The sequence below is a fragment of the Lemur catta genome, chromosome 4 (genome assembly GCF_020740605.2).
Source record: "Lemur catta isolate mLemCat1 chromosome 4, mLemCat1.pri, whole genome shotgun sequence".
Lineage (NCBI taxonomy): Eukaryota > Metazoa > Chordata > Mammalia > Primates > Lemuridae > Lemur > Lemur catta.
In genome coordinates this window covers 5,747,979-5,768,588 of record NC_059131.1, presented here as the reverse complement: position 1 = coordinate 5,768,588, position 20,610 = coordinate 5,747,979, and the positions used below count along the sequence as shown (strand labels likewise).

General features: G+C 45.2%; 1 protein-coding gene across 4 annotated transcripts in view; it reads right to left on the bottom strand.

The window, feature by feature from the left end:
- ASAP2 (ArfGAP with SH3 domain, ankyrin repeat and PH domain 2) overlaps nucleotides 1-20,610 on the bottom strand; it is a 172,848-nt gene that overhangs the window by 91,690 nt on the left and 60,548 nt on the right. For all 4 annotated transcript variants that reach the window (XM_045549002.1, XM_045549005.1, XM_045549003.1 and 1 more), the window contains exons 2-3: nucleotides 19,381-19,453; nucleotides 2,366-2,511 (exon numbers count right to left, since the gene is read on the bottom strand). In XM_045549002.1, coding sequence (XP_045404958.1) covers nucleotides 2,366-2,511; nucleotides 19,381-19,453 — 219 coding nt within the window. The remainder of the gene's footprint in view (nucleotides 1-2,365; nucleotides 2,512-19,380; nucleotides 19,454-20,610) is intronic.

Sequence of the window (20,610 nt, the reverse complement as noted above, 5' to 3'; positions counted from 1 at the left end):
GAGCTAGTTCCCTGGGGGCGAGGAGCAGAACCCAGGCCTCCTCCCACCTGGCTCCTACCCCACAGCCACCTTGGGCCTGCCGCTTTCTAGGTCAACTGCTCAGCGGCCCGTGGGACTTCCCTCTGCCATCCTCTTGGGATCCCCTCCCGCAGTTTGCTCTCCTGTGTTGGATCCCGTTTCCTGACTCTCTGTTTCCTCTTTCTTGGCTTTACTCTTCTTTTCGCTCGAGCACACCCTTTGGGAGTTTCAGAGAACTGACACGTGGGAGCTAAGCTTTTTGAGCCTTACATGTCTGAAAATATCTTTAACTTGACTCTCATGTTCAGCTGGCTGGGTCTAATTCCAGGCTGAGTTATTTTCCTCAGGATTTTAAGGGCATTGCTCCATGCCTTGAAGTTTCCAGTGTTGCTGCTGAGAAGTTCAATATCATTGTGATTCTGACTCCTCTGTGTGGTTTCTGGAAGCTCTTAAGGTCTTTTGCAAGTTCACGCTGAGATGCCCTGGGGTGTGCTGGGCACTTGCGAGCCCCTCAGTCTGGAGACTCCATCCTTCTGTTGCAGAAGTTGTCTTTTCTGCTGCTGCACTGATGATGCAGTGATGTTCTCCTCTTTCTATTCTATTTCTGAAATGCTTTTCAGCTGGATGCTGGACCTTAAGGATTAGACCTTCTCTTTTATGTATTTCCCACTTTTTAATCTTTTTTTTTTTTTTTTTTTGGTCTTTTTGATCTATTTTTGAGCCATTTCCTCTACCCCAACCCTTCTCATTGGATTTTTAATTTAGTATTTTCTTACATAATTGTCTCCCGTGGCCTCCTTTAACAAGCTGCATCCCGCTTCTTCCCTGATAGATCTGATGTCTTCTACTTTCTCTGAGAAATTAAATGCAGTTTCTTTAAAGTTTTCTTCTGCTCTTTGCATTGTCGGTTTCCTCCAAGCTCTTTTTGCTGCTCATTCCGGCCTCTTCCACTCTGGAGGCTGCGCCTTTCTACTGAGGAGTAAGCTGCTAGGCTTATCCCCTGAGGGGCTGGGAGACCAGGCAGCCAATTGACTTGTTCACAAGGAGCTCCCACCAAGTCAGCATCTGTAGTCTCTACCCTGGAACCATGCAGTTTCTTCAGTTTAGAAAACAAGTCCCATCTTTTCTGACTTGGTGAGAGCCCATCGTGCATGCCTGCCAGCGTGCACCCAGGGATCGGGGCCGAGGCAGGCGAGGGCTCCAGGGCTCCGAGTGCAGCCGCCACGCTGTTTGGGGCAGTGACAAAGGGCGATGAACTTGACCAAAGTCCTAAGAGATTTCAAATTCCTCTGAGCAAAAAAACTTCAGCAAAGCAACAGCTTTTTATTTTTACTATTTACAACAGAAATATTTACAAGTGAAGGAGGGGGAGGGACCAAGAGCCTTAATGAGCCTGTTCTTTCCATTTCCCGCGAGCCCACACGTTCTGTTTTCTCGTTTCTGCCCTTCTACGGCCACACTTACAAACACACCATCATCGCCATTTCAAGAATGAGCCATTTTTTCACTTGTTATGAGCTTTCTGACAGGAGAAATGAAAAAGACGCTGTTGTTTGCAACCTACAGAGAACGCAGTACTGGGTTCTCGACCTGGTCTTCCACGACCTTCAGGAGAAGCAGGGGAAGAAAAATGGGAAAGAGGCGCTGAGGTGACCCCCAGGGTCCACCCCACCCGGGCAGGGTCCCAACAGCCCTCCCAGGCTGCCCACTTCTTCAGAATTCTGCTCCCGTCACGACTGCACAGAGCTGCCAAGCAACAAGAAAGACTCGATTCTCCCAACATAACCAAGCACCGACCACAGGCAGTATTTCTACTTGCTTAGAAAGCCAGACGTTTCTTTTAGTCCTGCTTTTTTTAAGGCTCTACGTTTGGGAGCATAAAAGACCTTTAAATACTCATGGTAATTTCTGTGCTTTGATTATAGGTTACCTTGCTTTGTAAGACGGGTCTGAGACATATTTATTAAATATTGTAAGTGTAAATGCCTGCTATAATTACCAGAAACAGAGACTATTCTACGCAGATTAGAAACTAGTAAAAATCGAAGTCAGAGGCCCTTAAGCCGATGAGCGCATTTACCCATTTTGTCCTACAGCCTGTACATTTCAAAGGCCAAGTGGAATTTAAAAAGTCTTGTTAGGGTTAAAAGTTACAATTTTAAACTTTATAATAAACTGAACCAATGTGTATAGAAAATACAATTCTTTGGGGTACCGGAGGAGCTATGAAATTTATTCCTAGTTTATCAAACAAACCATAAGCATCCTCTACTGAGCTACCTTCCCAAGTGAGGTGCCTGTGGGCATTTCACACACCAAGAGCTGCACGCATACAATGAACACTTACCAGGTTTTTGAAAAGCGCGGTCAGCTCCTTGGTGAACACTGAGAACTTCAGGAATGCACTTCCTAAATCCGGGTCATCTCTGCACACACAGTTGCCACCGAACTTCTCCAGAGCCTGAGTGTACTGCTCTTCGTTCTCCACGTGAGCTGCGACAGCAACACAGAAGGGGCCGTCAGTGTCTCGGGCATGCCATCCTCCTTCCCCACCAGGTTCTGCTCAGTTGTGAATACAATCAAACACATCAGAACAAAAATCTGAGAAAAGCCGGACCAGAAACAGCTTTGCTATCCCGACAACAGCCCGCGGTGCTGGTGACAGATCCCAAAGAATAAGCATGGGGAGCAGAGGGGAAGCCCTGGCCCATGTGAAGCAGTCCCTGGCGTACCAAATGAGTCTGCCAGCGATACCCATCTTTCCACACCTCTGAGGACTCCACCTTGGCCAAGACGGAGACAGAAGCCACCAATTAACACATTCAGCCCACCCCCAGAAATTCAACAAGAGACCTCCGTTTCTCTCCACCCTGAAGCTCAGGCCTCGAACTCAGGCACACACCACAGCGACTTCTCTTTTCAACACAGGAACAGCACTGGTCTTTGCAGCAAAGGCCAGCTCTATGCCTGTGCTCAGGATGCACCCTCTGTCCAGGGGCCCTCCGCTCCCCGAATCCTGTTCATCCTACACACTCATGCTTCCTCCAGGAAGCTTTCCATGACTGCTCTAAGCCCTGGGGATCTGGGCTTGGCACCTCTCCTATCCTTGCATTTAGCATGTTATATTCAAACTATCTGGTCCCCATTGACTGGAAGCACTCAGAGGATATGGACTAGGTTGTATTCATCTTTGTGCTTGAAATACAAGACAACACGTACATGTTGTCTGAACAGAAAAAGCAAACCCTGGTCATATATCTGATGGCATTTCACCATCATTAGGCCTCAAAGGAGCACCTTAAAGAGTAACATCTGGACTCTGGGTCGCAGCTCAATGGTTTTCAATCCCTGTTGGACATCAAAATCCTGGACGGATCTGTACCGAACTCCAGACACCAGAGTCGCATCTCAGACCTCTGATTCAGAAATGCAGGTAGGGGTGGGGATAGGGGACACAGGTAATCCTGGTAAATTAATGTGGTCCAATGTAATTCCCTCACTACTGGGTCAGGCATTTTCAAATGAAACCAGCCAGTCTATATAACAAAACAACTTCTGTTTGCATGGATACCTAATTTTTATGTTTTCATCAGTTCAATTAGAAAACACAACCGCTTACAGGCACAGCAAGGCAGGCAGACGCATGGTGCAAACTTGGATATAAACTCCACCAGAAAGAGATGGCCTTAGCGATGAGCACCTTCACCGAGGAACAGACCCTGAAAGCCCCTCCGTAGCCCCCAAGTTCTTCCTCAGGGAAGTAAAACCACTGTCACCCAACACCAGTGCTGGGCCTGACAAACAGGCAAAAGAAAGGAACACTCCTGTCCTTGAGCCAATCCCCATTCTCCATGGATGGTCTGCTCTCCCACCTACAGGGTTCTAGTGTGGATTCAGCAAACACAAAAGAAAATTAATTTACTGTTTGAGTCCTTCTCCTTTTCCCCCCACATTCTAGAAAAAGGCCTGAGAGTCCTAGAGATAAATTAAATGCATTTCTGAGCCCATATTCACAAATAAATTAAGACAGAAACTCAAACACATGTGCGTGCATGCACATGCACACACAGAGCTCCTGAAGAGTGTGTGGCACGGTGAGAAGAACCCTCAGGAGACGTGGCCCCCAGTCCTGTGTCCGCCAGTAAACGTCTGTATGACCGCAGTAAGGCCCAGTCACACAGGCCTGCCACATCGGCTACGTAAAGGGTGAAGACCCGCTATGAGATGCTCACAAGGTTCCAGTAAGAGTCAACACATAAGGTAAAGATACTCAGCTCAGCCACACTCCGTGCATAACCAATAACACTAACAACAGTAACAGCAGCAACCATGTCATTCATACGGAGCACAAACTTTATATTTATTTTTTCTAAACTTCGTAAGACGTGTATTATATCTCATAATACTAATAGGAAATTGTGGCTTAAAGAGATCAAATGACTTGTCCTCAAAAACAGCCAGGAAGTGGCAGAGCTGGGATTCAAACCCAAATCTGTGTGATTCCAAAGTCTTTTCTTCCTTTGCTCTGCTACACTGACGTTTGTTTCACAGCTAAAAATAAGTTTGCCTTGCCAAAACCAAAAGTACCCAATTTTTAGATTTTTAAAGTTCCATTTCACAGATGGAGCAACAATTCCTTGTATCTTACTTATTTATCATCCTAGAACATGTGGTTAACAGTGAAGGGTAGGTCCTTTCAAACCACACACTATTTTTTCACTATGTCAAAACTGGTGGTCAAGACACAGGCTGGTCCAGTGGGTCTGAGAAGGGAGGTGATGGCCACAGGCAGGCGTCTGGCGCTGAGCATACGCCCCTGGTAACAGAAACAAGGAGACCTCCATGCTCCCGCTTCCTCTCTCACTCGGGCTTCCCAGTGAGACCAACGGAGGGGAGCAGGGCCCTGGTCACATCCTTCAAGGTGCTGGGCTGTATGACTGCAAAAGAAGAGCAGGAGAGAAGCCGGAGACTCCACGGAAGCCTTCCGGTGCCCCTCAAACTGGTGACCAGACCCTCCATGCTGCTCTGAGTGAATAACCAGGAGAAGGGGACTTAGCATATGACTTTTCATCTTTTGTTCCGTCTAACTTGACAACGCTAAGAGGTGGCTACCACTAGCCCTTTCTCAGGGATTGAGTGGCCTTCGCCCCAGACCACACAGTTGGCAAGAAGTGGAGCCAGGAGCCAAATCCACCATCTACACCAGGCAGGCTGCATCCTGGCCCAGGTAACCTGCAGAAGAGAAACCCGCCTTCTCCCACGGGTAGTCAGCCAACCTGGCATGGAGAAGAAACAGAAAACCAAGGCTTCCTGTTCTAGTGCAAGAAATATGAAAAAGGCCGGGCGTGGTGGCTCACACCTGTAATCCTAGCTCTCTGGGAGGCTGAGGCGGGCGGATCGTTTGAGCTCAGGAGTTCGAGAGCAGCCTGAGCAAGAGCGAGACCCCGTCTCTACTAAAAAAATAGAAAGAAATTAGCTGGACAACTAAAAAAATATTTATATATAAAATTAGCCGGGCATGGTGGCGCATGCCTGTAGTCCCAGCTACTTGGGAGGCTGAAGCAGGAGGATTGCTTGAGCCCAGGAGTTTGAGGTTGCTGTGAGCTAGGCTGACGCCACGGCACTCTAGCCCGGGCAACAGAGTGAGACTCTGTCTCAAAAAAAAAAAAAAAAAAAAAAGGAAAAAAGAAATATGAAAGAACTCCCAAGAATCCCTCCTTCTGGGCTCCTCAACTGACTACCCGGTGGAGGTTAGGGTTTTTTCTTTTTTAAAAAATTCTTTCCCTTATAATCTTCAAACTACTATTTGATCCCCAGCAATCCCAAGGTGATCAATGAGGTTTTTGGCTTGTCGTCATCATCATCATGTCATGGCATTATATTTAAAGTGCTCTGATCCACTGCAATCATTACTTTCTGATGTCCCAGCTTAGGTCAGGGGAACCTCTTCACGCTGGTCTAGCTGAAGGTTTTTAGACATATTTTTCATCCTGCTGATGAACGTGAAGCTTCTTACTAAAGCCCATAAGCCCTTTCTCTGTGTCCTCCTACAACACCAAGCCCAGTGCCCACCGTAAAAACTGCAGACCCTCCGTTAATACACAGTAACTGACTGACCTTCTGCTCCAGATCGCCCAAAGTTGGAGATTTTCCTACTAGAGAACAGAGAGCAGTTGAGTGCCTTTAGTTTTCTTTTGCCAAAAACAACCTTAAAATAGGAACCTAAAATAAATAGCTTGGGAATAACGTTTCTGGAAAGATCCCAAACTGGGTCTATCAGTTTTTATTTACAGAATTGTGAAAGCTGTTTTTCTAAAAACAACTCACTCTCTTACCCCCACTTGTTCAAATATAACTTAAATTCTAATTCTTATTAACGATCCAGATCCAAGAATCGCTGACCTGCAAGGGACTTTGGAGAGGCTGTGTCACAGAGACCACATCAGGACAAGACCTGGTTTCCCCTCCATGCTAAGCCAGCAGCCTCCTACCTCCCACACTTCGCTGCACAAATCACCAATCCACGAAAAGGGATGAATTGAGAGGCTCTTGCAGAAAAATCTATTATGAAGCCAGCAAGCAAGTGCACATGCTGAGTTTAGAGGCAAGGATTAGCCTTCGTTGTGTGCTTTTTAATTTACTTGATTCTGTTATTTAAAAAACTAGTATCAAGGAGAAGGCCTAGTGCATATGGTTTAAGCAAAAATCGCTGGATCCAAAAAGAACAAAAGCCAGCCCCTCTGCTCCTCCTCAATGGGCCAGACACGCAGATACAGCTCTGACAGGTCAGTGTGGCCCACAGCACAGCGAGGAAGCAAGCCACGGACACAGAGGACAAGGGGGTCCCACAGCCAATTCCCCTTCTACCACTGAACGTTCATCTCAAACATTTCACACGCTATTTCTAGCCCTGCAATTGGGGTGTGACAGTATGATGGGGTGGGATATGAGGACACATATGCTCATGGTAGCTGGGATGAATGCCTGGGGAAAGATTTATCACTTCACACACTGATCACTTGCAATGCACCAGGCACCGTGCTGGGTGCTGAGGGGACACTGAGCTGGGGCTCCAAGGTCGGCAGGAACTGCCAAGTAAAGAAGCAACAGAGAATAGAAATGGGAAGGCATCAGCCCCAGGGGAACACCAGGCAGTGCCATGTGTTCAGGCTGTTAACACTTTCTCTGTTTCCAAGGCCCTGCCTGTATCCGACTCTCAACTCTCAAACCGTCACAGGGCAGCACAGGTCCCACTGTCCCCACCTTCTCAGGGCCATCCATGCCCTCTGCTGGGTCCTTTCATTCCAAAGGATCCTGAAAGGGGGGGTCCTCTCTCCACAGACATGGAAACCAAAGCTCAGAGAGGGTGTCCACCTACTCAAGGTCACACAGCGGGTATGCAGCAAAGCTGGAACAAGAACTCAGGTTTCCTGACTCAGTCCAATGCTCTTCCTCCCACACTGGAAACCGTTTCTTCATTTGCTCATGACAGTGTCACTATCGTTGGCTCTAGGCTAAGGCAAATGTCATAGCCTTCTAGTCAAGCACACATACTGGGAACCCAAACACCAAGGGCCGTAACCAGTGAAAGAGAAAAGAGGGACATGCACCAGCCTGATGGCTGCCCAGCCCCAGCCTCGGTGCTCACCCACCGAGGACCCTCCAAGCCCTGCTCCACTCGAGGTCAGGCTGAGGAAAAACCACCTGCTGATGCCAAACATTCCAGCCATCCACACAGCTCAGCAAAGGGAGCATTTAAGGAGAGCCATACATTCTCCATGGTAGCAGCTTTGAAAAGACACTCCCTAGGTGACATGATAATTAACATTTAAATATGCACCACAATGTAAAGGGTAGGATATTCTGCACAACTGAATGTAAAGTAGACCATTTCCTCAGGCTGCCAGCCCTGTGCACCACTGGTTTCAGGTGTGACTTGGGCACATGATCTCATGGGAAAGCAATTTCTTAAAGTCAAAGATAATCCCCATTTATTAAAAGGGTCTCTAGGCTATGGACATCCCATAAGAGAGAACCATTTTAAGAACTTTACTTCTAGAGTCATCCCAAATAATTCACTGAAAAAAATCTTTCCATTCACAATTTGGTAATCTGTATCAAAACTCTTAAAAACATCCAACCTATGGAGAGCAAAAAGAATAAAAAGAAAAAAAGGGGGGGGGCGGGGGCGGCGGCTCACGCCTGTAATCCTAGCACTCTGGGAGGCTGAGGCGAGTGGATCGCTTGAGGTCAGGAGTTTGAGACCAGCCTGAGCAAGAGCGAGACCCCGTCTCTACTAAAAAAAATAGAAAGAAGTTATACAGGCATCTAAAAATATATATAGAAAAAAAAAATTAGCCGGGCATGGTGGCGCATGCCTGTAGTCCCAGCTACTCGGGAGGCTGAAGCAGAAGGATCGCTTGAGCCCAGGAGTTTGAGGTTGCTGTGAGCTAGGCTGACGCCACGGCACTCTGGCCAGGGTGACAGAGTGAGACTCTGTCTCAAAAAAAAAAAAAACTCTTAAAAACATTTTGCCACCATATAATCCCACTTCCAGAAATCTATCCTGAGGAAATAATCAAGGTGTTCAAAGGTGTGTACAGAACAATTTATAGAGTGGAAATAGAAAATGTATAAAGCTTGAACAGTATGGAAATGGTTAAATAACAGTATTATCTACAAAATGGAATATTATGTCAGCTTTTAAAATCATAATATAGGAATATGGTAAGAACAGAATGCCAAGTTAAAAAAAGGCAGGACACAAAATCGGACATTTAGTCTCAATTCTGTAAAATGTAGAGAAAAAGGCTGAAAGGAAAATACATCAAAACGCTAACAGTGGTGGTAAAAATAGCAAGCACTTAATAAACTGTAGCCTATATGCTAGGCACTAAGCCAAGAGCTTTCTAGAAGTTCTTCTTTCCCTCCCTTCCTTCCTTTTCTTCCTTTCCTTCCTTTCTTTTTTTCCCCTCCCTCCCTCTTTTCCTTCCGTCTTTGTAAAGAGACAAAGTCTTGCTCTGTCACCCAGGCTGGAGAGCAATGGTGCAATCACAGCTCACTGCAACCTTGAGCTCCTGGACGCAAGCAATTATCCTGTCTCCACCGCCCCTCTCAGGCACCAGCTGATGTCACTTTATTCTTCTTTGAGGTGTGTATTTTATAAAGGAGGAAATAGACTGTGGGAGTGTCAACTAGTCCAGGGTCATGCAGCTGTAGGAGGCAGAGCTTTGTTCAAAGCCATTGGTGGGCTCAGACCACGCGCTCACCTGAGCCTCTCCTGGTTACATGGACAGTAAGATCTGGCCCAGGTCAAGATTTTGCAATGCTTTTCTGAATTTTCTAAACGAAGCTTATGTTATCTTTATAGTAAGAGAACAATGTAAAGAACAAATAGAATTTAAAAAAGAAATGTGAAGTATCAGCTCCAATTGCTAGATGATTTTAGTTCTCTGTGCCTAGGCCTATTAAAAATATCTGTTTGTCTCTACCAAAGCTTCTCCTGAACAGGACGACCTGAGGGAGACAGCCTTCGGAGCCCAGTGCCTATGTCGTCTCTGACAAAAGGGCTCAGTGAGAACGCCCTTCCTACCTGGAGCCCCCTGAGCTCCTGCTCAAGCTGGGCCAGCCCGTCTCACGGAGCTTCACCCCCTGCCACTTCCTCCACCTTCTCCAACACCCCATGCCCCTGCCACTTTCAAAACCTCACTGAAAACTCATTTCCATTAAGTCTCTCCTAGGGCGTCCGCTTGGACCGTGACTGCTCAGGAACGGCCAGTCCTTGTGGATGGCCCCCCAGGATGTAACCAGTCTGGTTCTGTCTGGCACAGGCACCTAGCAATGGAGTTCTTAGATCAAGGTATGGGTTGGCTATTAAAAGACGAAAACCTTTTCTGTGATCACCTCATCCTCTTTGATCCTGCCTCACATTAATGATCCTGTCCTTTCAATGACAGCTCAAAGTCTGTCTGAATAACTCAATACAACCCCAATTACCTACCTGGGAAATGCCTACTGCACGCAGGAGTACCTGTGGAAGGCAGGTGAGAGGGTGAAGGGTGGACACTGATCTACTGCACATTTTTTTTATGCCGGTGCTTTCAACCCTTTAAATTATACGCGCAGAGTAGAGAATACATCAACATTCACTTATATTCATTCATTCTGTATTTCCTAAGTACCCATTATGGGTCAAGACTGTTTCTGGACACTAAAGAATAAAATCCAATCATGCTAACAGCCCAGGATGCAGCAAGCACTAATGAACACGAAGGTTCATAAAACAGAGCCCCTGCCCTCAAGGAGCAAGCCTTCAATAAGACAGCAAGACTCATAAACCAATCAGTTTGGGGCAAGGACACAAAGGAAACAGAATGATGCTGTGGGGGAATTCAAGGTGCTTGGGGCGGCCAGAGCAGGGGATGCCAGAGAGGCAGGCAGGGGCCTGAGGCTGAAGGACTTCACCCAGGTACCAGAAGGCAGCCAGAGGGCTTTAAAGAGACATGATGAGATCTGCATTTAAGAAAGATGAATAAAGCCTGGTTACCTGCCAACTCACAACTTAGCAAGACAAAAATAAACGTGTGAAAACAACCCATTGTGATATAAATTACTCAGCACTACAGGAAACACAGCTCTCTATGAGAAAAAGAGTCCATTTTCTGGGGGCTGCTGACAGCTAGGGCTTCTTGGAGAAGGTAAAGCTTACAGCTTAAAGGAGTTTCCTCCTTCAGAATCTAGTATGGGATGAGATTAAAACCGAGCAGCCGGCTGCCTGACTTACCCCTAGATGTCCCTTTAACCAGAGAGCAACTTCCATCCCAGGGCTGCTCTAGGACCAAATCCGGGAAGGAGACAGGCTCCCCCAAGGTGTCCGGGGTTCAAAGCCAGGAAACAGATCAACATTTCTAGAATGGGAACTACAAGTCATTAGAGACTTTACGTCCAATTACATCCACGCCCATTAGCGGGCAGAGCAATCTCATCAGCTACGTTACAGAATGTGCATTTTGCTTTCCTCCTTTGTTCCCTTAGTTTTTGCCTCACCACACCTGAGGGACACAATTCCCAGTACTACACGCTCACCACAGTGATGACTTCACAAGAAGACATGGCGGCCCCAAGCCCACCTCCACAGAGCACACAGCCACAAGGAGAGAAGACAAGACCCCAGAGCCCGCAGCCCCTGGAATGTCTATGGTCTCTAAGGCCTCATGTAACTATAGCTGCCATTCATGGTGTGGAGGTTACATACATATAAAAATAATCTTTCATCTTTACATCAACTCTGCGGGATTTTACAGATGAGGAAACGGGTTCAGAGATGTTTGGCCAACATTTTACAGTACGGCAAAGAGCCAATTAGGTGACGGTATCCACCTGTAAAACATGGGGGTTTGGCTCCATTAGTGGTTATTTAATTTTTTGGCTATCATAGACAACCATAAAAACCGGAAGAATGTTCTAGATGATTGCTCCAGGAAAAAGTACCTTTACATAACTTCGCACAGTTTTGGGATGTACATCCCCCTTTCGCCATACTCCACAGACCCAACACACCAAGTGAAAAAGCCCAAGCCCAGATGAGATTAAATTTCCTACCAAAACAACAAGATGACCCTAAGTATGATTCATGTTAATACTTGGACTTTAAGTCACAAAGCTTTGCGTTCCTTCAGATTCACTACCTTTCTGTGATTAATGCGTTGATCACTGCTGACAGTATTGCACAAGTTACCCACCTAAATTCCAACCACTACTCTGAACCAGCAGAGATGAGACAGCGGGACTCTCAGAGCCTCACAACTGGAGGATATTTCCAGGGGCTTCGAGTCCTCTTCACTCCCTCTACCACTTCCCCAGAGACAGAGGCCATCAACCTGCTGCAGGAACCTTGCAGTGGGGACCTTCCTAACTTCTGCAGCTGCTCACCCAGTTACCTTCTCCCTCACATTTGAGTAGAAACTTGTTCTTGTTAAACCCCCATCTAGAGAGGAACAAATAATATTTCTAACTTCCTCACCCCAGAGAAAGCCCTTCAAATACACCCTCTCCCACCCCTTCCAAAGGAAGAGTCCTAGGTCCCTCCTACAGGGAAGTCCCTCTCAAAATGCTGCTTTTACAACTCAACATTGGGACAGCGACCTTCCTTTTTCATAAGCACTACAGACTTTGCTGAAGTCACCCGTCACTGGCTTTCAGCACACACGACATGAACTTGTCATCAACCAAAACCCCCTGGGGTTTTCCAGAAGGATTGCGATGGCTGGGCCGGGTGCACCAGGATGCTCCCATACGAGTCTGCATGGTTCTCTTCCACTGTGTACCCCCAGCTTCATCCTGCCTGAGCACCAGGCAGTGCAGCCGGGTGGTCAGAAACAGAGAGCAAGAAGCTCACCTGGCTTTGAATCTCAGCTCCAGCAATCACCAGCCATATAACCCTGGGCAAATTACTCCCCTGTGCCTCAAGGAGCTCATCTGGCAACTCAGCATCTAACTGAGAATGTTGCTGTGGGGATTAAATATATGTAAAGTTTTTATCAGCACAGCACCTGGCCTATAACAAATACTCCATGGGTATCAGATTTTTATTATTATTATTATTGTTACTATTCTACCCTCAAGTTCATGAGTATCAGTAAGGATATACTTTCTTTTCTTTATCATCATGTGATTTTCTAGTCTTTTTTATCACGGATATGGTACACATATAGTTTGCATCCTGAATTTTATTGCCTGAAGATTCTATCATAATCATTTTTTTCATGTTCCTATATACACATAATTTCATCACGTAGACAGATGCTAATTTACTTACAGGAGACTTTCAGTTTTCTCACTGCCATAAGCAGTGCAACAACAGTGAACATCTCTGTGCATAGATCTCTTTCCACATAAAGATTTTTATTTTTCTTGACACACATCACCAAACTGCTTTCCAAAAACTCTGTGTGGCAGTTTTCAATGCCACAACAACATAACAAAGTACTGGTTCCATCACATTCTCACCATACAATGAGGATTATTCTGATTTAGTTATTTTCTCATGTAACAGGTAGAAAATCATGCCAGATACAGTATTAATACCTTCTTAATGCACAATAAAACTTCACTTCCTAAACCGTTACATGTATTTCTTTTGAACTGCCCTATTCTAATTATATGACATCTATAATAGAAACCATTCTCTGTATTTAACTTTAAGCTTACTTTAGTACTGTATTCTAGTTAACTTTGCAAATAACAGGGAGAAACACAGAGTTGTTGAATTCTCACATGTTCTTTTGTAGGTTAAAGACAGGAAGGGTTTGAGGAGAAATTAGCATTTCTTTGTACTTTTCATTTCAAGGATGTGAGTTTCTCTAGGACCTTCAGATGGAGGATAAAGAGGGGCTACCATTTTCAGCAAGAATGCTCTGCTAAGCCTTTAAGACAGACTACTCCTAGGGAAGTGAAACTGAAAGTCTTTTGCTTCCTTCTTGATAAAGATGAATTTTTCCACCCACAGACATGTCAAACACAGCTGAAAAATGTTAGCCTCCACTTCCCAGGCAGGAACACCTTTGGGTTGAGACAGAGCTTGGCAAATTTTAGACTAGTGAGAGTTTTCAAATAAATATGAACTCTTGGGTTGTTTTTTTTTTTTTTTTTTTTTTAAAGAGGTCAGCTAGCAGCTCATCGTGAGTAGGAAAAACTATTGTAGAAATAGATTCTCAGCAAATCATTATAACAACTGCTTTTACAAACCTGTACACAAGACATTCCAGAAAATACATCTGGCTGGGTTGCCATCCTTTTGAAAACTGGGAACAAACATAATATACTTGCTATTGTGTAAGAACACTATCATTTGTATATATGTAGCCCAGATTGATACCGTTTTGGCCCACTCCAATGTGTAAAGTGGGGGTGGGGGAGCAGGTTCTAAGGTTAATTCTCAAAGACCAGCGCTACCTCCTGGTAGCGCTTTTGAAATACTCAGGCTCCATCCCAGACCTGCTGAACCCAAAACTCTGCGGGTGAAGTTTGGCAATCCCTGTTTTAACAAGACCACTAGGGGATTCTGATACACTCTGAGGTTTAAAACCACTTGCTCTAATGCAGGAGTTGGCAAACTTTTTCCTAAAAAGCTGGAGAGTAAATATTTAGGGTTTTGCACAGCACTAATCCCATCGTGAGTACCCCACCCTCATGACCCCATCCAAACCTAATTACTTTCCAAAGATCCCAACTCCAATCATCATATTGAGGGTTACTGAGGCAATATTGAGATTATCGTGTAGGTAACATGGTATGATGGTCAAAACCGTTCTTAGCTAGCAGGCCATAAAAACACACGTGGCTGGCCATAGTTTGCCGACTCCTGCCCTAAGGCATCTTAAATCCCCCGTCTGTATAAATCCATGTAAATCCTCACATAGCACACTATAAGGTCTGTCATAATATATACACTGTTTATACCTAAATTGTAAGTTTGCTTCTCCTACACTATGATGACAGTCTAAGAACTTACAGCAGAAACAAAATAATGTACATACAACTGAGTATTTACTGGGCACCTACTATGCATCTGCCCACTCTGTGCCAGGCACTGCAAGGAACACACAGGAAGAGCTGCCATGCTTATCATGTATGTGTCCAGAACCACACCTGTCACTTTTTCATGTTATCTCAGTTAATGCTCACTAACAACCCCATGAACTTTTAACATTCCCATTTTACATATGAGGAAACTGAGGCTCAGAAAGATTAAACAATTGTCTAATGTCACAGACTTTCTGAGTGGCACTGCTAGCTTTTAATCCAGGCTCCTAGGATTCTAGTATTTATATGCTCTTTATCCTAGACTGCCTTGTCTCCCTGAATTGGTCCTTGATTCAAGGGCTTGCAATTAATTAAGAGGCAAAGACTGACATAAAATTATTAGAGAACAATAAAGAGCAATATGTAAAGTGTTAACAGTCCCTACGTATCAGGTAACCCTGAATTTGTGGCTGAACAGAAGAGTCAAAACTGATTCAACCTCAAAACCGTAAGAATTCAGAGGTGAGGTGTAGTAGGGACACCTTGCCCCCAAAGATGTCCACATCCTAATCCCTGGGACCTGTGAACATATTCCGCTACCTGGCAAAAGGTAATTGAAATTTTGGATGGAATTAAAGTTGCTAATCAGTTGAATTTGAGACAGGGAGATTATCCTGGCTATCTGGGAGGGCTCAATGTGATCACAAGTGTCCTCAGCTGTGGAAGAGGTGGACAAAAGGATCAGTGTGTGCTATGGGACTAAGTGTGTCCCCCCAGATTCATATATTAAAGCTGAACCCCGCAATGTGATGGCATTTGGAAATGGGGCCACTGGGAAGTAATTAGGTTCAGACGAGGTCATGAGGGTGAGGCCCTGGCAATGGGATTAGTGCCCTTGTAAGAAGAGATGGCAGAGAACTTGCTTGCTTTCTCTCTCTGCCCTGTGAGGACGTGATGAGAACACAGCCATCTGCAGGCCAGGAAGGGAACCCTCACAGAACCCAACCATGCTGGCACCCTGATCTTGGACTTCTAGCCTCTGGAACTGTGACAAAATAACTTTCTGTTGTTTAAGCCACCAGTCCATGGTATTTTGTTATGGCACCCAAGCAAACTAAGCGTCAGAGCAATGCAGTATGAGAAAGACTCACTGTCCACGGCTGGCTTTGCAGATAGAGGGGCCACAAGCCAAGGGATGCAGGTGGCCTTCAGAAGCTAGAAAATAAAGAAATGGATTTTCCCTGAGAACCGCTAGGAAGGAATGCTGCCAACACCCTGATTTTAGTTCAGTGAGATCAATGTCAGACTTCTGACCTACAGACCTAAAAAGTAAGCTTATGTCATTTTAAGCCACTCAGTTTGTGGTAATTTGTTACAGCACCAAGAGGACACTAATACATGAGAGAGGCAAAGAAGATTAATGCTGGATCAAATCTCACCTGGACAGAGATAGGTGGGAAAGGAAGGATGGCCCCACCCAGGTGACAAGTCTACAGCCCAGGGTGGGGCTGTAGGGCCACCACACGGTCACAAAGCAGTGGGAGGCCCAGCCTGGAGTGAGGGACACTGGTGGAGATCAGGAAAGGAGCAGGAAAGTCCCGGTCCCGAGGAAATTAAGGAATGTGAGACAGGAACAGGAATGTGGCAGGATGAGGCACAAATGCTAACTTATTCTCACTGTTCTTTTAATCATACATAAAATGAGTGTTCTTCCCATGCAAGGAGTTGCCTTGGGATGTTACTTCATCAAAACACTGTGGGGAACTTCTCCTTTGAAACTAACTGCATTAAGAGCCAATGACTACTCCATAGTCATGACACACCTAGCCAACTGCGGTAGCCACAGCTTAGTCTCTTAAAATCTGCCTGACTTATTTCTGACATCTAGTTCTAAAAAAAAACTTAATCTATCCTTAGACTCTTCTACTAAATATATTCAAAAGAATGTGCTACTAAAAGCAGTTCTAGAGAAGAGTTCCAAAAACACTGTGAACGATGTCAGCATCACGGGAAAAAGTACAGAGTTTCCTAAGGTGACTTCTTTGAAGACAATACTTGTTCTGAAATAAAGATTTCAGATCAGTACTCTGGCTTTAAAAAAAACCTCAGACCCATGACCTTACAATAACTCAAACTTGGCATGACATAATAGGTGACTAAAAGATGACAAAAGTAAGAGACCCCCTCCAGGGTCCCAGGCAGCCTGCTGTATGTGTGGTGCCTCGGAAAGGACATGGGCCCTCTCATTCACTAGCTCTGTGGCTTCGAGCAAACTTCTCAATTCCCTTGGGCCTCAGTTGTCCTCTGATAAAGTGGCACATGCCATTTCAAGCAGACAGAAGAGCATGTACGAAGGGAAGAAGGCATAAAACATGGCCCGTTGGGGAAACTGCAAGCTTTTTCAAAGACGGGCACAGAGGAGTCGGGAGGGAACTCTGGATAGGTGGCCTGGGTCCAGGTGACTCACAGGAGCTTGGATCCCGGCTGGCGTTCAGCAGTATTTACTCACCTTAGGCCTACAGGGGCAGTGATCAAGGGAGGCCGTGGCAGTTTCACAGATGGTGAATTGGAAAAGGTCAAGACGAATATCCTCTCACAGTCCACAATGGCATATTACAATCTTGGGATAGTTCTGTAGTAAAAGAAGCCTGTTCACCTGTGCCTTTCCCAATCTCCCTACCATTCTAAAGCCCTCATCTCTCTCATGCTGTGCAACTTACTTCCATGAACTTCAAAGAGGGCAATGAAAAAATGCTACAGAGATTTAAGCAGAGAAATAACATCACTGGGTTTGCATTTTAGGAAATTACTCTGGGGGCAGGAGAGCAGGAAAAGGAATGAGGTTTGTGGCACACGCTCAGCAATATAGGTCAGCAGGCAAATTAGACAGAAGTGCTGTGAAGTTCTTAAGGCTAGCCTCCTGACACCAAAACACCCTTCCAATGCATGTTTGTTTATAAGCTGCGCTGCCAGCTGCTGGGCTAGCCTTGGGAGTCACACCAAGTCCCTCTTCTGGACTAGCAGTAATCACACAGCCAATGTTTGCACAAGAAGCAGATTATTTCATTTTTATTTCTGATAAGAACAGCTTTTTCAACATATGACTATAAAATCTTTTTTTAATCCAACCAGAATATGAAATATCCCTTTTATATAATATATACAATATCCCTCAAATTACAAACTCAAAATGCCCAAGTGAACACAGTAAAAAAAAAAAAAATCTCCCAAGATACTTTTTGGATTTGGTACTCGTCAACAAACTGAGCATCCTCTTTCTAAATAATTTCTTGAAGTCTTGAAGATAGTCACTCAGTATGCCAGACACAGCAAAGATGTGGTGGCTTCGAAACAGAGCAGGCCCCTGAACGCAGCCCTGAATCGGCAGAAAGACAAGCAGGGTCCTAGCTCTGGCTCTACACACATCTCGGGAACACCCTTAACCTGCTAATCCGAAGACTCCTTGTTTGTGTAACAAAAATGGGTTGTTGTCAAGATTAGCGTAACATGTAGAAAGCATAAGGTACACAAAAAGTGTTCAAAGAAATAAAAATTATTCCTCCCTGTCCCCCCATCACTTTATCGGAGAAAAGAGCTAGAAGCCTTTTCATATTAATTTTAGAATCAGTTTGTCAATTTCCCCTGCTAGAATTGTGATTGGCATTGGGGTGAATCTTGAGATCAATTTGGAGAGGAATGACATTTAACAATACAGTCTTCCAACCCACGTACATCATATATTCCTCACTTAAGTCTTTTTAATTTAGGTTAGCAGCAATTTATAGGTGTCAATGTAGAGTTCTTGTATATCTTTATTAAACTGGTTCCTGAATACACTTGGCAATGCTCAATTGTAATATCATCTTGCACTGGGGATCATACTAGACCCCTCACAATGGTGGCTTGCACAGCCCTAATCAAAGGAAAGTTAAGAATGGCTATGGGAGCTTGTGCTCACACTATTACAACTGCGGGGGCGGGGGTGGCAAGTGTCAGGTGGGATGTGCGCTTCCAGACTATTCCACTTCCCTCCTGACATCACGACCACCTAAGGCATTCCCTGTCCTCCTGCTCCAATTACCACTTTCACTAAAGGGAGACACCACAAGGATGAAGGGACATGGTGCAGACATCAATGGGCCCAACTGCTGCTGTGGGAACAGACCCTGGGCCCTCAGCACCCAATCTCTTTCCGCACCTTGGCAGGGGCACGCTCCCACGAGCAATCCTTCAGCCCTGTTCCAATCTCTCAGGCTTCCTCACAGTTCCTTGTCTCCCAAGGCTGCCGCTTTCTTGTTTCTGAGTAAAACTGTATCACCACTTACTGACTTTTTAGAAATATTTTCTACCACTTGTAGGTTTTGTGCTTTTATGTTTTTTTCCAAACATACTTATAATTCTATATCAAATATTACCTTAACTAGCTGATTATGCTTGTATATTCATTCATTTTCTTCCTAAACTAGAAAAGGTAAGAACTGGATAAGAGAGGAAGGGAAAGGGCACCCTGACATGATTAACAACACAAACCAAATAACAGAGACAGGAATGACCCTGGTGTCCACACCGTGCAGGACTGCACTCCAGGAGACGGGAGGCACGACAGGGGACAGAGAGTGGAGGGGAGAATGGTGGACGATCCCCCACACCTCAATAATAGAAGTTGCAAAACAAAACACTCTTATCAAAAAAAAAACATCCCAACTCACCTCTATATATGCATGCCCAGAAGGAGGAGTTTAGTTCATTAACTCATTCAAGGTGGTCAATAGTAGGGCACCAGGACTTCAAATGCAATGTTTTTCACACAGAAACCCCCAGGGAAGAATGTATACTCACCCAGCCCGGAGATGTTTATTGCTTTCACAGATTTCTTCATTTTGTAAAGAACCATCCGGTCCACGTCCAAAGCCTGCAATATAGAGAATATATTCATTAAAACATTTTCACTTAGACCACAACTACCAGAGAGCGGCCACATGAGGCCTTGGCTCAGCCAGGCCCCTCAGGGCAGTTTCTGGGGGACAAATCCTCAGCATGGTGTGGATGACTGGTTTTCAACTCACGTGGAACAGAAGCTTTGTTGGCAATTACTAAAACCAGCTCCTCCCCCCAAGCCTCATTCTCTTGAAGCAGTGAGCTGCCTCCTGCTCCCAGCACCTGCTGGACATTAATTAGCCCTCTGCCATGAAATGAGTTAACCTGAACAAACGCTGCTTCTACCACATCTCATTCTCCCTGGGTACCAGCAAGGCTCCAGGATGTGCCTGTCTGCCAGGCGTGCCCTTGGTGCTCCTTCCCCTACAGAGGGAAAGGCAATGTGGGAGACACAGAGTGCCCCACCCTGCAGAGTGCCTGGACAAGCAGGCTCCAAGAGACGGCCACCTTGCAGGACCAGATCTGCCCCATCCAGAGATAGCGTGGTCTAGTGGGAGGCAAACTCACTCTGGCTTTGGAAAGACCCAACATTAATTTGTTTGTTAGCTGTGTTAGAAGGCATGTTCCTAATCCTTTCCAAGCCTCAGATTTCTCTTCCAGAAACTGGCGGTAACAATACCAACATTGCAGGATTGAATTAAAAAGACACACGTATTTACTATTCAGCAAATACTTATAGACCAACTACTACATAATAGTAGTATATGGCACTTAAAATGCCTAGCACATAGTAGGTGCTCAAACAATATTTATTCAATGACTAATCACACCTAGAGATTTAATCATACCTCTGCTTTCACAAAAGATACAAAAGTAAAATTTCCTTTTAACCCAACTAAACAACATAGAAGGACAAACAGTGTCATCTTTTAGTTGTGATGGGAGGGAGAGAACATGTGCAAACTGGGACAGTGACACCAATCCCAGGCTTCCTGTAAAGACTAAATGAAGCACCCAGCCTCATAGTTGGCACGGAGGAGACTCCTGATAGCAGTAGTTTTACTACCCATTGTGAGTTTTGATCATAAACACTACAACAGCCTGTCCCCTGAAACAGAGCAGAGAATGGAGGAAATGGAGTCTGGACTTGACCGTTCCTGAATCACCTCTTGAATCTGTTTTCAACAGCAC